General features: G+C 38.4%; 1 protein-coding gene across 1 annotated transcript in view; it reads right to left on the bottom strand.

Moving 5' to 3' along the window:
• LOC126281314 (cytochrome P450 4C1-like) overlaps nucleotides 1-16,411 on the bottom strand; it is a 146,548-nt gene that overhangs the window by 1,049 nt on the left and 129,088 nt on the right. The window contains exon 12 of the mRNA XM_049980160.1: nucleotides 12,671-12,824. Coding sequence (XP_049836117.1) covers nucleotides 12,671-12,824 — 154 coding nt within the window. The remainder of the gene's footprint in view (nucleotides 1-12,670; nucleotides 12,825-16,411) is intronic.

A 16,411-nucleotide genomic window follows, 5' to 3' on the forward strand; every position in this document is an offset into this window, starting at 1 on the left:
GATACCTCAGAACAAGTCCTACTGACCGATCCGTTCTTCTAGTCAAGTTGTGCCACAAACTTCTCTTCTCCCCAATCCTATTCAACACCTCCTCATTAGTTATGTGATCTACCCATCTAATCTTCAGCATTCTTCTGTATCACCAATACAAATGCTAGAAATGTATGTTTGCCTTTCCTTAATCTAGCTTCTAAGATAAGTCGTAGGGTCAGTATTGCCTCACATGTTCCAATATTTCTATGGAATCCAAACTGTTCTTCCCCAAGGCCGGCTTCTACTAGTTTTTCCATTCATCTGTAAAGAATTCACATTAGTATTTTGCAGCCGTGACTTATTAAACTGATAGTTTGGTAATTTTCACATCTGTCAACACCTGCTTTCTTTGGGATTGGAATTATTATATTCTTCTTGAAGTCTGAGGATATTTTGCCTGTCTCATACATCTTGCTCACCAGATGGTAGAGTTTTGTCAGGACCGGCTCTCCCAAGACCGTCAGTAGTTCTAATGGAATGTTGTCTACTCCCAGGGCCTTGTTTCGACTCAGGTCTTTCAGTGCTCTGTCGAACTCAGCACGCAGTATCATATCTCCCATTTCATCTTCATCTACATCCTCTTCCATTTCCATAATATTGTCCTCAAGTACATCGCCCTTGTATAGACCCTCTATATACTCCTTCCTATATACTCCTTCCACCTTTCTGCTTTCCCTTCTTTGCTTAGAACTGGGTTTCCATCTGAGCTCTTGATATTCATACAACTGGTTCTCTTTTCTCCAAAGGTTTCTTTAATTTTCCTGTAGGCAGTATCTATCTTACCCCTAGTGAGATAAGCCTCTACATCCTTACATTTGTCCTCTAGCCATCCCTGCTTAGCCATTTTGCACTTCCTGTCGATCTCATTTTTGAGACATTTGTATTACTTTTTGCCTGCTTCATTTACAGCATTTTTATATTTTCTCCTTTCATCAATTAAATTCAATATTTCTTCTGTTACCCAAGTATTTCTACTAGCCCTCGTCTTTTTACGTACTTGATCCTCTGCTGCCTTGACTACATCATCCCTCAAAGCTACCCATTCTTCTTCTACTGTATTTCTTTCCCCCATTCCTGCCATTTGTTCCCTTACGCTCTCCCTGAAACTCTCTACAACCTCTGGTTTAGTCAGTTTATCCAGGTCCCATCTACTTAAATTCCCACCTTTTTGCAGTTTCTTCAGTTTTAATCTACAGTTCATAACCAACAGATTGTGGTCAGAGTCCACATCTACCCCTGAAAGTGTCTTACAATTTAAAACCTGGATCCTAAATCTCTGTCTTACCATTATATAATCTATCTGATACCTTTTAGTATCTCCAGGGTTCTTTCATGTATACAACCTTCTTTCATGATTCTTGAACCAAGTGTTAGCTATGATTAAGTTATGTTCTGTGCAAAATTCTACCAGGCGGCTTCCTCTTTCATTTCTCTCTCCCAATCCATATTCACCCACTATGTTTCCTTCTCTCCCTTTTCCTACTCTCGAATTCCAGTCACCCATGACTATTAAATTTTCGTCTTCCTTCACTACCTGAATAATTTCTTTTATTTCATCATATTTGCATGATAGATTGTAATGATGTGGCCCAAGTCATTTACATTCACATCACAACCTTTCTAAATTTTTTTTCAAAAAGAAATTAGATATACAGATTTGAGTTAATAAGTCCTACCAACCATCTTTTACACATTACAGCAATAAAAATTCTTCTATGGAATAGAAGAATGGTGAAGGGGAAACTTTCCTGTTTTTAATTATTTTTTTTATTTTTTTTAAATTTTACTTTGCTGTCTGTCAGACATTTAATATAACTGGGCATGTGATCAATATTATGAAAAAAATAGTTGCTACTCATCACATAATGGAGATGCTGAGTCACAGGTAGGCACAACAAAAAGACTGTCCGAAAGCAAGCTATTGGCCAACAAGGCCTTTGACAAAATTAGATAACATCTACACATGCACTCATGCAAACACAACTCACACACACACACACTTGATCAGTCTCTGTCATCCTGAATTTTGCATTGTTTGGGTAAATGATTGAAAATTTTTTTGCAGCATTGCGCACCCCTCTTTTTGTTAAGGACCACCTTATGAAGAATAATGAATGTCCTCTTTCCTTCTGGTACTGTAATTATGTACATCATTGTTCCATTTGAATTGTAGTGGATTATTTACAACAAACTTAATGAGGAAACAAATATACTGTGAAGCAGTAGTCAGAAAGCAAGACTCCTTAAACATATGTTTACACGATGATCGTGGGTGAGCACCAGATATTGTTCTTATGACACATTTTTTGCTGTGAAGACTTTCATTCTTAAAGATAAGTTACCCCACAACATTATTCCATATGGCATTATTTAATGAAAATAATATTATTAATGTACACACATTCCGCATTTCAGAAGTTTCTCTTATGTGGAGGTTTTTAAAACTTAAATGTATGAACATGAATTAATATATGGAATAGAGAACTCTGCTGATTCATTCAACTTATCTTTAAAGAACACTCTACTATCTATCAACCATTTGTGTTGTAGGCAAAAAACAAGAATTTCTTTGTCATGTCATAACTTACTCCTTTTTTCACTTTAGGCCAATGTTACCATTAGATGAGTTCTTCAAAAGAAGACTTAAGATAGGGGGCTGCACATAATTGGAAAGGCCAGTATTGTGAATGGATTCCAGTTGAGTTGTTGGTAATACTTCATTTCTTAGTAACTGTATGTACATGATTAAACAGAATTTAGTCAAAATAATTACTGGCATGTAAGTATACTTCTAAAAGCAAATGACAACATCAAACATCTTAAATGTTTCCAGTAAATTACAGATGCTGTTTAAAACTACATTGGTCAGTCAAAACATTATGACCTCCGCCCAACACAGGATTGAATTACACCTGGTGATGTTGTAGGCATATGACCAAATTAGGAGATTATATAAGTGAATTGAAGTCAAAGAAGAAAGCATTCTAGCAACAATGTAGGCTACAAATGGTAAACCCCATTGACATAAGCAACTTTGACAAAGTGTAAATTTTTATGGACTGGGGGAACAAGTACATCGGAAAAGTTTGCTGCACCTGTGAGCATCTGTGGAAAGTGGTTGGAGGATGGTATAACCATAATCAGGCAGCAGAACATTGGACATCAATGCCTCATTACAGAATCTGGGGAGTCCAAGGCATGCCCACAAAGTATAGTAGGATAGGCAGTGATATGAGACGATAAAGTACAATTCTGGTGCTGGAACACTTGTTTTGGAGCACATCATTTTACACATACATTGAAAATTAGGCTCTGCGGGAGATGACATTGGTTTCTTACCATGTTCACCCAATACCGTCATCAATTATGATTTCAGAGAGAACAGGATCAGCAAAACTGGAACATGCATCAATGAAATGTGCCACTTACTCATGTTACACTAGCTCTATGGTTGTGACTGGGTACCCCATCATCCAGGTGAATGCCCACTTGAGACATGCACTGTGTAATTTTAGGGCCAGTATTATGCATGAGAACACTATGACACCAGTGGACTTAAGTGAAAATGATTGTGGATCATCTGCATTCTTACGTATTTAAAGTTTTCCCCAATGGTTATAGCATCTTCTAGCATTATAACTTTGCATAATAAGGCCAGGATTGTGCTACACCGGTTGAAGGTGAATGACAATGAATTCATATTGATGTCTTGATGAACTCATATTGATGTCAGTGAGGTCTTTGAATACTCTCCCAATGCATTGGTGAATACCTAAAGGAGCATTACTATTCCCTGTCAACCAGTATGGCTTTGCCATAATATCTCCACTGATGATTGACTGTTGAATATTACTAACTTCCTATCCCAGTAACTTGATAACCCTAAATCTATATTTGTATCCCTTGATCCTCATTGTTTTCTTATCAAACTCCAAGCACATGCATTCCCTATAAACTATGGCAGTCTCATTGAAATTCTTTTCCACCTGCTCTCCCTACAACACCATAAACAGCCCCAAATTCTCTTATCTTCCACTTCACTATAGATGTGTCCAAAGTGTCTAGCCTTCACTTCTGTATATCCTCAAGACTGCTGATATGCCTCAATTCTCTACTCCAATTCACATCACTCAGTGTCTCGATAACACTGCCTTGTAGCCCTACATCCAACTCTTTAGAAATCCCAGCAACCCTTTCAATTATATGTCAAACATTGTACCTCTTGGTGCAAAGCAGTAGCTAATCTCAAGCAGTCTTTCGAAGGTCCAAGCAATAATTGAAAGACAACTCATCCACTCCATCTGACTCCATGTCTCCATTTACTATTTTTCTGTACAGTTAACACATCTCAGACTAATTAATTAGAGGAAAACAATAGAAAGTCAGAGAGAAGAGTAAATATGAGCAAAACTTTAATTATAATCAAATAACACTCACAAGAAACCTGTGGCAAAGTTTAGGAAAATGTAAGTGTAGCTTTCAACATTTGTATGTATGAATACACCCTGAAGCTGTAGAAAGACTAAACAAACATTTATATTCTTTCTATGGTAAATACTAATCCCCACATCATTGTTTGTATTGTTTGATACTAGTGTCTGTCTTGCCTGGAAGACTAAACAACACTCAATATCATACCCAAAATAATATGGTTTCAAAAATAACAAAGTTATCTGTTGACTTCAATGTGTATCTCCATCCTGCTCCAAACTATTTTCTGGTTTTTCTGACTGTACATTTAGCCCACTTGATGAAGACCAGAATAGATGAAATAGACAAAAAGTTCATGTAGTTGTAAATTTTTGTACAGTGGATGGAGTGCCTGTCATAAACAACAGAGTAAAAATCCTGACCAGTGGCCCATGAGTGAGATAATGGGGCTAGACATGGACTACATATTGAAGGACCTGCTGCAGGGAGGGGTCCCAGCACATTGCAGCAGCAGCACACATGGCCATAAGGGGAAAACTGTCTAACATATCATTCAGAATCAGTGTGGAAGCAGAGGATCTCTTGTTGGCTGAAATCAGGGTCTGGGCCAGCCAGCAGATGGGACAAAGTGTCAGCATTAGAATGCTGGGTTGTTAGCTTGCGTGGATGATATAACTGTATACATTGAGGAACAATGCCCAGCACTGGAGGCATTGTGCTCTTTCTTCAAGAAGATTGGAACATGGTCTGAGTAATGCCACCATCAGCTTGTGATCTGTAATTAGAGAGAACTGTGTCCAAGAAAGGTATATATGAAATTTTTTAACTGCAAACACTATTTCCAAGGCCTCTTTTTTGATCTGGGAATAGTTGCCCCATGCCAGGGTCAGGGTCTTGGATACACATGCTATAGGCTGTTCAGAACCATCCCCATTCTTGTGTGCCAAGACCAGTCCAATGCCATAGGCTGATGCATTGGCTGTCACAACCAAAGGGCGACTGAGAGAAAAGAGTGTGAGGCAGGGTTCAGAGGTCAGAATGGTTTTCAATTTGGCAAAATTCTGGTTGCCGGCAGGGTTCAGGTATAAGGGACCCATTTTTAGTCAGCTGACAGAGGTTGTGCAATGTGAGTGACCTGAGGTAGGAATTTAGCATAATAATTCACCTTGCTCAAAAACACTCATAATTCAGGTGAGTTCATTAGGTGAGGTAAAGTAGTGATGGCAGCAACATTCTGGTTAATAGGCCAGATTCCCTCTTTAGAGAGCCAATGCCCCAAGTATTCCACTACTGGCTGAAAAAAAAATCTGCAGTTCTTCAAACAACAATGCAGACCCACATCCTGCAGAGTCATGAAGACGGTGCGGAGGTTTTCCAAACGCTGTTAGCAGGAGGATCCTATGACAGTAAGGTCATTGAAGTAATTAACAGAAGCCAGAATATGCTGTATCAACTGCTCTAGCAATTCTGGAATTTTGCAGGAGCCGATGAAATGTCAAAGTGGAGTCACTTGCACTCATAAAAGCCAAATGACCTGTTAAGAATGAGAATGTTCTGAGATGCCTCATCTAATGGAAGATGGAGGTCGATCTTGAAAAAATATCCCCTCCAACTAGCTAATTTGGTAATCTGGTGAGGAGATTTTCTTGCTGGGGAATAGGACAGGGATCTACCTATGATTGAGCATTCATGGTCACATTGAAATCCCCACACGTGTGAATACACCCATTCGGCTCCAAGATGATTTCTAGGGATTTGGCCCATGCATTAGATTTGACTGGTTTGACAGCCCCAGCTGCCTGCCTACAACTGAGTTCCAGCTTCTCAGCAGCTTGTAAGCCACCGGAATAATTGTGGTGCAGTAAAAATGAAGCATGACACCTGGCTGAAGGGTGATGTGCACCTGAAAATCTGAAGAAGACCCCACATCCCATTGAAAGATAAGCAAAAACACTGTGCAGAAGTCGTCCAGTTCCTGGAAAGGGAGCACAGTGGAAACCATCTAGACATCATCTGAGATAGAAAACCCAAATGCCATGAAGGTGTTGAGGCCAAAAATGTTGGTAGCAAAGAGATCGTTGACGACAAAGAATGTCAAAAACTGAGTAACATATCTGTAAATCAACACATTCGAGAATGTCCACAATGAGGAATTGCACCATCTCCATAGGCCACCAAATTGTGTGAGAGCAGGAACACAGTTCAGGTGAACGAAGTCAGACATGATATGTCTCATTGATAAAGGAGATAGTGGTCCCTATATTTACCTGAAAATGGATTTCTGGTGATACATGCGAATCGTCAGAAACAGTTTTTGCATGAAGGGGTTGCCCTTGGGGGACTACTTTCTGCTGCACATGTACCATGTCCTGTGTTCCACTTCCATTCAGCCACTTCTGCTTCTTATCTTCCATTCTTGATAGTCCCATCTCCCTATCGACATCTTGATAGTCACCAGCCTATCACTTTACTTTGCCTAGTGCTGCCCTCCAGTGTTAATAATGAATGTCTTATTTCAACTCCAAACACAAAACAATAAGGAACAAGAATTATTACGTAAGAGATGAGTCCATCCCATACATTTGCTTCTTATAATAATATCAAGATTATGAAAAGGAAAGTAGCCACTTACCATACTGCAAAGATGCTGAGTTGCAGATAGGCACAACAAAAAGATTGTTACAAATAAAGCTTCAGGCCTGGAAGGCGTTCATCAAAAATAGACGACAGACAGACAGACAGACACACACACACACACACACACACACACACACACACACACTGCAATTCTCAGGCAACTGTAGCTACAGTTGCCTGAGACAGCAGTCATGTGTGTGTGAGTTGCATTTGCATGAGAGTGTGTTTGTGTGTGCGTTTCACATTGAAATAAGATGTTGTCCTATGTTTTGATCTTGTTCAAATGGCTCGGAGCACTATGCGACTTAACTTCAGAGGTCATCAGTTGCCTAGAACTTAGAACTAATTAAACCTAACTAACCTATGGACATCACACACATCCATGCCCAAGGCAGGATTCGAACCTGGGACCGTAGTGGTCGCTCGTTTCCAGACTGTAGCGTCTAGAACTGCACGGCCACTCTGGCTGGCTTTGATATTGTATTAGTGCTATTCAGTGCAATAACAACTGATTCCTCCACAAATTATTGACTTCTATTTAGACAGACATTTAAAGATTAATGAAAGCTGACATTAATAGGAAGGATCCAGATGGCACAGGATGGGAACCAAGCATTGAAGTGAAGCACACTATGTTGAGCATGATGTTTGGCAACTACAGGCTCCAGCTGTCTTTTAGCCAGTTTGATGGTGGCCATTCATGTTGACAGACAGCTTGTTAGTATGTTAACAGAGGAGCTAACTCAGCCATAAATTGGATATAGATACTGATAAGGATACTGTTGGGCCCTGGGGCTCTGCCTGCTTTTTATAATTACAGCTGTTTTTCAATGCCACTGACACTAACATCTGTCTCACTTATCTTTTCAGAGGTGTGAGAATTAAGAGCTTCAGCAATGATGTGGTATACTCAGATGGTGAAGTTGTTACCTCACTATTGCTGCTGAAGATAGCAGATAGATACCCAACTTATATTACTTCTTTATGGCCTAGGCTTAGTAACTGGGCACATAAGGTTTCTTGTAACCATATTGTACATTGTGTTATATCTCAGCAAATAAATGTAATCTTGCAACAGAGGGTCATATTTTCCTTCAATTCTTTCATTTTTCACTGTATACAAATTTTATGACTGGAGTCCCCAAAGGGATCAGTTTCTTACAGTACATATCAGTCACCCTAACAACTGACTAGGTATTTTAGTAGAATAAAAAACAAAATTCAGTGTTATTTCCTCTTTGCCCAGGATTTGAATGAGTTGCAACCTACCGCATCTCAACTTATCCATCCTAATTTCTCCCACTTTCCTCAAGAAGTAAGCTATTGTTCTGAAATCTATGTACTCCATTTTCCACTTTGTCAGTTGTTCTGGAAGTTGTCTCTCCTGAAGGTAAGCACTGCTGTGTCTTCTGTTTCTTCCTAGTTTTAACTATTATGTATTCATAATCAAATCTGAATTGTTTGTGTGTGCCATTCAGTTTCCCTGCATATTGTTCTCAAAATTACTTAACCTGTCAGTAAAAGTTTGCTACAGGCAGATTACAGCATGTATATATGCAAAACTATTGTACTGGGTAATGGTATCAATATCGTAGCTTATCTCAACCATACTTTGGCTATTTAATTGGCTCTACAAACTCAGTTAATTAAATTTGTAACATATCTTACCTGAAAAAAAGTGGGGGATGGGGGCGGGAGGGATAAAAATAAAAACACATGTGGCACTTCACCTTCTGAGTGACAACTCATTGTAAACAAACTGTGTTTAATTACCTTTGTGAGACATTCTTTGAGTTTAGTGATATCTTTGGAGTGGTGCATGAGACTTCAGTTTGCTCTTTGCTGTCAGATAGTGTAAATGTCTTTGTATGTATACTCCACAAGTCTATCAATAAATATTCTTCATATCTTAACTGTATCAAATGTGTGTCATTCCTTCAACCTACCTATCTGGAATTCACATACATAACAGTTTCTCTGTGGGACTAAGCAGTTAAATTGGTAAATGAATCTTTTAAAGATCAAAAGTCTGGGTAATCTCTAATTATAATAATAAATTTTAGAGTTTGAGATAATTCTCATTTATTGTTCTATCTCAGTGGCACATTTTTAACTAGATTACACATTTTGATAATTCAGGATCACGTTTGATATAAGTAGTTGTGTCAGTGCTCTGATATGTGATTCTGAGAGGATAAGATGGGTTGCTGACAAAACTTCTTAGATCCGACAATGATCCTGTGTAATTGAAACATGTAATCTAATTTAAATTTGCAGTTGAGGTGGGACAATAAATGAGAATTATCTTCAATATCAGTACAGTTGCTGAATCTCTCAAGATGAATATGTCAGCTGTAGTGAAATTTTATAGTGCGTAAACTGTCACTCAGCTGTGGAAATATTTAGCAGCTACTTTCACATACTGAATTTCACATCTCAGTATACCAAGCTGAGTGAGCTTAAAGGCATGCACTGTCCACAGTAGAAGTACTGCTACACAAGGATTCATATAACCTGATACAACAAACTGACAATTGACTTAGGGAAACACAATGTCTTTCATTTTTGCTATATATATTCCAAGACCAAGCGGGAAAGCACCGGAAGATAGGCACAATAAATAAAACACACAAACACACACACAGAATTTCGAGCTTTCGCAACCGGGATTGGAATGACTCGTTACCCTCTCCCTTAAAACCCACATCCTTTCATCTTTCCTTTTCCTTCCCTCTTTCCTGATGAAGCAGCCGCCGGTTGCGAAAGCTCGAAATTCTGTGTGTGTGTTTGTGTGTTTTATTTATTGTGCCTATCTACCGGCGCTTTCCCGCTTGGTAAGTCTTGGAATCTTTGTTTTTAATATATTTTTCCCATGTGGAAGTTCCTTTATACCACTCAGTTGGTATCATAACCAGTTTTGTCTCATTGTCATGTCATAATCAAATAATTTTAGTACAGTCCACTGATGATAACTTTGTAATAAGTCAGAACCAACAGTGATATTAACTGAATGACATGAGGTTAAATATATATAAAAATTGGCTCTTGTTAGTTACTTTTGTCCTATTTCTTATCTTAAAGTCAGTTTCCAATTTGCAAAAACTTGTAATATCTTTGTCCTTAGGTGTTAAGATGGAAAATAATCACATTGGAGAAAATACACCAACAACCAGTTACGTAAAGAACATAGTAAATAAACACAGTGATGAAGCTGAAGATGTTTTAAGGACTTGATAGGAAACATATGTTAGAATAAGGAAAATTCATGAGGTTCAAGCAAAAAATAATTACTGCTTGTTAATAGAATGATACACCTGACAAAGGAAAAATTGGAAGAAAACTTGTTTGGACAAAGCTGAAATGTTAAAGTTATTTCACTTTCAACTTCCCAGTATCATTTATCTGTATCTTACATGCAGTTTTGTAACAAGTAAAAGTGCATGAGACATACAACTTGCTTTGCTACTCATCACTTTTTCAGGTCAAAATAAGATAGAAATTCGGTTTAAAATTTAATAATTATTTTTTTCTGGAATGACAACAGCTATGCTGATGGTAGGGTAATGCAATTGTCAACAGTTTGAACAATGAAGTGGCTGACTACATCAGTGCTGAAGAATTGCTATCTCTTTACCTTCTTCCACTAAGTACATTTGCTCATACACTTGACTGTGGGGGAGAGTTGCAGAAGAACATAACAACTGAAAACCTTTTGGTTTCTTGGTATTATTTTGCATACGTACAGCTTTGTTTGCACTAACAATCATGTCAGACATGACTCAAAAATTCTTACATTTATTGCAATGGCACATACTAGGCCATATAAGGCAGCACAACTGTAGGGGATAAATATTTCCAAACAACAAAACTAAAACGAACAGCTACACACTTTCTCATTTTCATTACCTTCTTTCTGCTGTGAAGCAATTACTTGTTCAGAATGAGATTCTCATTGTGCAGCGGAGTGTGTGCTGATATGAAACTTCCTGGCTGATTAAAACTGTGTGCCTGACCGAGACTCAACTCAGAACCTTTGCCTTTCACAGGCAAGTGCTCTACCATCTGAGCTACCGAAGCACGACTCACGCCCAGTACTCACAGCTTTACTTCTGCCAGTATCTCATCTCCTACCTTCCAAACTTTACAGAAGCTCTTCTACGAACCTTGCAGAACTAGCACTCCTGAAAGAAAGGATACTGCGGAGACATGGCTTAGCCACAGCCTGGGGGATGTTTCCAGAATGAGAAGAGCTTCTGTAAGGTTTGGAAGGTAGTAGAAGGATACTGGCAGAAGTAAAGCTGTGAGTACCGGGCATGAGTCGTGCTTCGGTAGCTCAGATGGTAGAGCACTTGCCTGCGAAAGGCAAAGGTCCCGAGTTCGAGTCTCGGTCGGGCACACAGTTTTAATCTGCCAGGAAGTTTCAATTACTTGTTCATCTTCCATGGATGCAATTTCATTCCATTGGAATCTTTCAGTTTACAATGGCCATAGGTGGCTACACAGACAAATTTTTAACTGTTGTAAAGATAGTAGATATGCATGCCATATTTTTGTATATTATCATCTTTTGTTGTTACGCAACAACCTCAATTACTTACAATCTGATAAGGAGAATGCATTCGAGGGAAGCGTACAATTACAAAAAGTCAATATGGCTGGCCAGTTGACCTATTTCTCATTAGAAGACAAAACTCCAGTTTTATCAATAGACACATTAAAAATAGAGAAAACTATTCATAATGTTCAGAATTATCAGTTTCTCCAGCAAAGGGAAATAAGAGGTGGATCTCAGAAGACTTGGAAGGATTGGAAAGTCCTCTGAATTATACAGAAGTTTCTCTTTGTGGCATGTTACTTTGAATCCGCATGTTATCAATTCCTATTTCCTAATTCAGATTCAGGGGGAAACGACAAATGTGTATGTTTCAAACTGAATTAAATAAATTATGAATGCATAAATTTTTTAGTGCTGGTGTATTTCATTGTTAACATTTGACCATAGTGAGATAGAACAATTTACTATTATATTTACATATGACTCATTGTATTTATTTGGGTCTATGACTGTTGCACTATAACCTTAACTTATTTTTGAGAACTTTACTGTGTGAAATAAAACAAAATTTGGCATCAACAACTCCTGCTGTCTTTGATCTGGTAGATTGAGAATCATTTCTATGCTGGCCAAATGTTAGCAATTAAGTCTTTTTCTACAATCACCTCTGAACTGGTAGCAATGCACTACCAACTACAAAGTAATATATCTATATAGGCAATGACCAACAAATATCACACATTTTAAACACTGCACTTATTAACTAATAACCACAAAACTGACTTGTAAAAACCTGAGATTTTCTTTTAACATTACAAAATAAAAATCATTCTCAAAATTTCTCTACGTCTTTCAACAATTTTCCAAAATTGAAACAAATTAGCACTGTATAAGTAAACAGGCAAGTAATTTTAAAACACATAAAGAATATTTTTCATTCAATTTATATCAAAGTATTTCTTAGAGAAATACCAGCAACATTATACTAATGGAAGCACCTGCTTCCAGAGCTACCTGGTCCTCAGCTTCACCTTGATTCCATTCATGGGGCGAAGAATGAGCTCTGCAGTGACTTTCATATTTTCACGTCTCTCTACAGACTCAATGACATAGTTCCGCAATAGTGAAGAGAGGACAGTCTTCTCTTCCAGCAGTGCGAATTTTTGCCCTAAAGGGAATAAAAATACTTAATTATAATCCATTTCTGGAGTAAAACTCTCAATATCCCTAAGGAAAAATAAGTCAATCAGCTGGAAACCATAGTTGTCATCTATTCTGGATGATAACAAAAGGTGGCCTGAATTGTGTTCGGTAGCAAAAAAATTATTTTTTCTACCTTAATGTTCTGTAAAATGATTCAGCTGTCTGATAAACACACATTAATGAGCTAATAAATCAAACACCAATTCCCACATCATTCCCTGTATTTGAAATAGCATTTATTTGTATACTGTATTTTTCAGAAATGTTGAGGAAGAGTGCATGACAACATCACCCCCCCCCCCCCCCCCCCCTTGCCCTTTCCCACTGCACCCATCCGAACATCTACACAGAAAAACTGCACGTCAATGACAAAAGTTTTAGGGGTTGGTTTTGAGCTAGAATTTTTGTCAAAGCAGTTTTAAATGCAATAGCCACAACACCTCAGTTGATATTAAATATTATAAACGATCGTAATGTACTTGGCTGTGGTCTTCTGTCTGTGTAACGTTTACATTTATAATTTTGAATTTAATTTGGAAAATAAACTAAATTACTAAACATGTTAAATGAAAGTTAGCATATGGAGAGGATTTTCTGGTTGTCTACATAGTTACAGGTTCCCATTTGTTAACCGCACAATATTTAATGAAATATGAAAGAATGGAAACTACAGGTTGGTATACCAACAATATAAGGAAAAAGATAGATCTCTGCTCACTGTAATGAAGACATGTTGAGATACAGGCAGGCACAACAAAAAGACTGTCCCACATTTGGCTTTCAGCCAAAGTCTTTTTCAGGAAAGAAAACACACACAAACACACACACACACACACACACACACACATACTCACATCACCACTATCTACAGCAACTCAGGGCTGATTGTAAACAGACACGTTTATGAAAACAACAGTCTAGGGTGAGTGGGGAAGGGAAAGGTATTGCAGTATATGGCTGGGGGAGAGGGAGACGACAGCTGTCTGGTGAAGCATGTAGGGACTAGATGGACAAGACTGCCAGGCACAGCATCAGGAGGCTGTTGGGCAGGGAGCTGGGGTGGGGGTTGGAGGGGGGGGGGGGGGGGGTAAGCTAACTTACTGTCACCACATTAGGAAGCAGATGGGGGAGGTAACCTACTGTCATGACAATGGGATGGGTGGGTAGGTAAGCTACAGTAGGTAACCTACAGTCACCAAACCTCCATCCATCAGTTTCCACCCCATCTTTCATATCACTTCCTCTCTATTCACATCCCCTCACTCTCACTGTGTGTTGTGCTCTGCCAATGCACTCACCCATCTTTCCTTTTCTCTGCTGACCTTCCCCCCCCCCCCCCCTCCCTTCCCCCCAACCACCATCTTGACCCCAGCCTACCGAAACTACACCTGGCAGTCTTGTCATGCCTCCATATAGTCCCTGCACACATTACCTTACAGCACTCTTATCTCTCCCCACTTGTACCTTGCTGTCCCTCCCACTTTCCATCCCCTTGCCGGCTGGTGTAGCCGAGCGGTTCTAGGTGCTTCAGTCTGGAACTGCGTGACCGCTATGGTCGCAGATTCAAATTCTGCCTTGGGCATGGATGTGTGTGATGTCCTTAGGCTAGTTAGGTTTAAGTAGTTCTAAGTTCTAGGGGACTGATGACCTCAGCGGTTAAGTTACATAGTGCTCAGAGCCATTTGAACCATTTAGCTCATCCCCTCCAGATGTGTGTCTGTCTGTGTGTGTGTGTGGGGGGGGGGGGGGGGGGGGTGGACTTGCTTATGTGAATGATTATGTGTATGTGTGTGTGTGTGTTTTCTTTCTGAAGAATGTTTTAGCTGAAAGCTAAATGTATAGCAGGTTTTTGTTGTGCCTGTCTGAAACTCAAAATGCCTTCCTTTTTATCCTGTTCCTTATATTGATAGCACAAAGTCAATTTGGTGTACAAACTTTGAATAGTTAATTAAATGTAGGAAGTGAGAAAGGACACACTGAAGCTGAAGTTCAACAAAAGTGTAACAGCCAGGACAAAATCAACATTGAAAACGTATGGACTGATGTGCAACAAACAAAATTTAGACGTAGAAAAGCACTTAATGTTAAAAGAAAAGGTACAATGTCAACAAATCTAAAAAAATTAAGTTACCTTAACTGGAAAACCACTGAACCAAAGGAAAATCTCAAACTGTTCAGATACAAAAATACTTGGGAAACCAATTCAATGAAGAAAGCCATAATATAAGCAAAGTAGTTTTTATCAGATACACATGGCAGACACTGTGTGAAATGAAAATTTTTAATCATGTATTATCAAGCACCCAGGTTCACATAATTTTTAAAGCCTAATTTTTTATTCAGAGACATTACTCATAACACACAAAATAAATCACTCTGTTTAGGAAAAAATGATTTTGTCATTATCCTTGATGGAGCAAATGGCATAAATGAGAGAGAAGATGAATTTGAGCAGACCACTTAATGAAATTATTCCAAAAACTATGTAGAATCAGTTAATATTCAGCAAAATACCTTATAGATCTGATAACCATGGAGAAACCCGCTATATATTTTAGATGAACAAATATTTAATGAAAATAGCTACAGTGGCAAACCACATAAAAGTAATAAAATGTAAACAGGTTTCATCAACAAAAATTTTCAACACATGGGAAAGTTAAGGAAAACTAAGCTCTGTGCAAATTTATTGAAAGTGCTAACAAACAGTAGGCCCACTATCAAATGCCTGACCCCTGTCAATCAACATATTTTGTCTCTATGTGGCAATAAGTGGAACCACAATCTGAACAAGATGGGAGCCTTAACAGTTGTTGCAAAACCAACAAAATCTGCAGAAATGGAAATATAGGCTGCACCACTACCACATGCAGGAAAGAAGAAAGCAGCCATCAAGTACAGGATCTACATCATCTCCTGCTGATGAGGTACCAAGTGCTTTAAAGCACTGTGGTCACATAAATCCTGTAGAAAGTCATGTACAGCACACAGATATCTGTGTTCAAGCAGACCCTAAAAGTACCACAGAGAATTGAAGATTCTTTATGGGATGCTGCAACAAATCCCAATTGCAAACTAACTCAGCATCCACTGGCACACAAAAAATTCTGTATTCCTACTAATTGCCCCATAACACACTAACTCTTAATCCTTGTGATAACTCCTCTATTTTGTCTTTACACTTAAAATATTGGGTCCCTAAATTATAAGACTGGTGAACTTGGTATTCTTTTGAAAGACAATAGCAAAATGATATTATGCTTAAATGAACATTGGCTATAAGAAGAAGACATAAGACTGTATGTTCCATCAGGTTTTCATCTAATTCCAAATTACAGAATGACCAATGAAGGTTATTGGGGAGCCTCCATGTAAATGTAAGTAAAGATTTAGACCTAAAATGTACTGTTCTGGACTTCAAAAACTTATCTACTAAAAGTGTTTTTGAAGCAGCTTTATACTTCTGCCAATAGTAAGGAGTTTAACTGTTTCTGTGTATCAGTACCCTTAAAGTGATGCAGAGAAATTTACTGAATGCTTAGAAACCTTATC

Source organism: Schistocerca gregaria, chromosome 7, assembly GCF_023897955.1.
Source record: "Schistocerca gregaria isolate iqSchGreg1 chromosome 7, iqSchGreg1.2, whole genome shotgun sequence".
In the NCBI taxonomy this organism is placed as follows: Eukaryota; Metazoa; Arthropoda; class Insecta; order Orthoptera; family Acrididae; genus Schistocerca; species Schistocerca gregaria.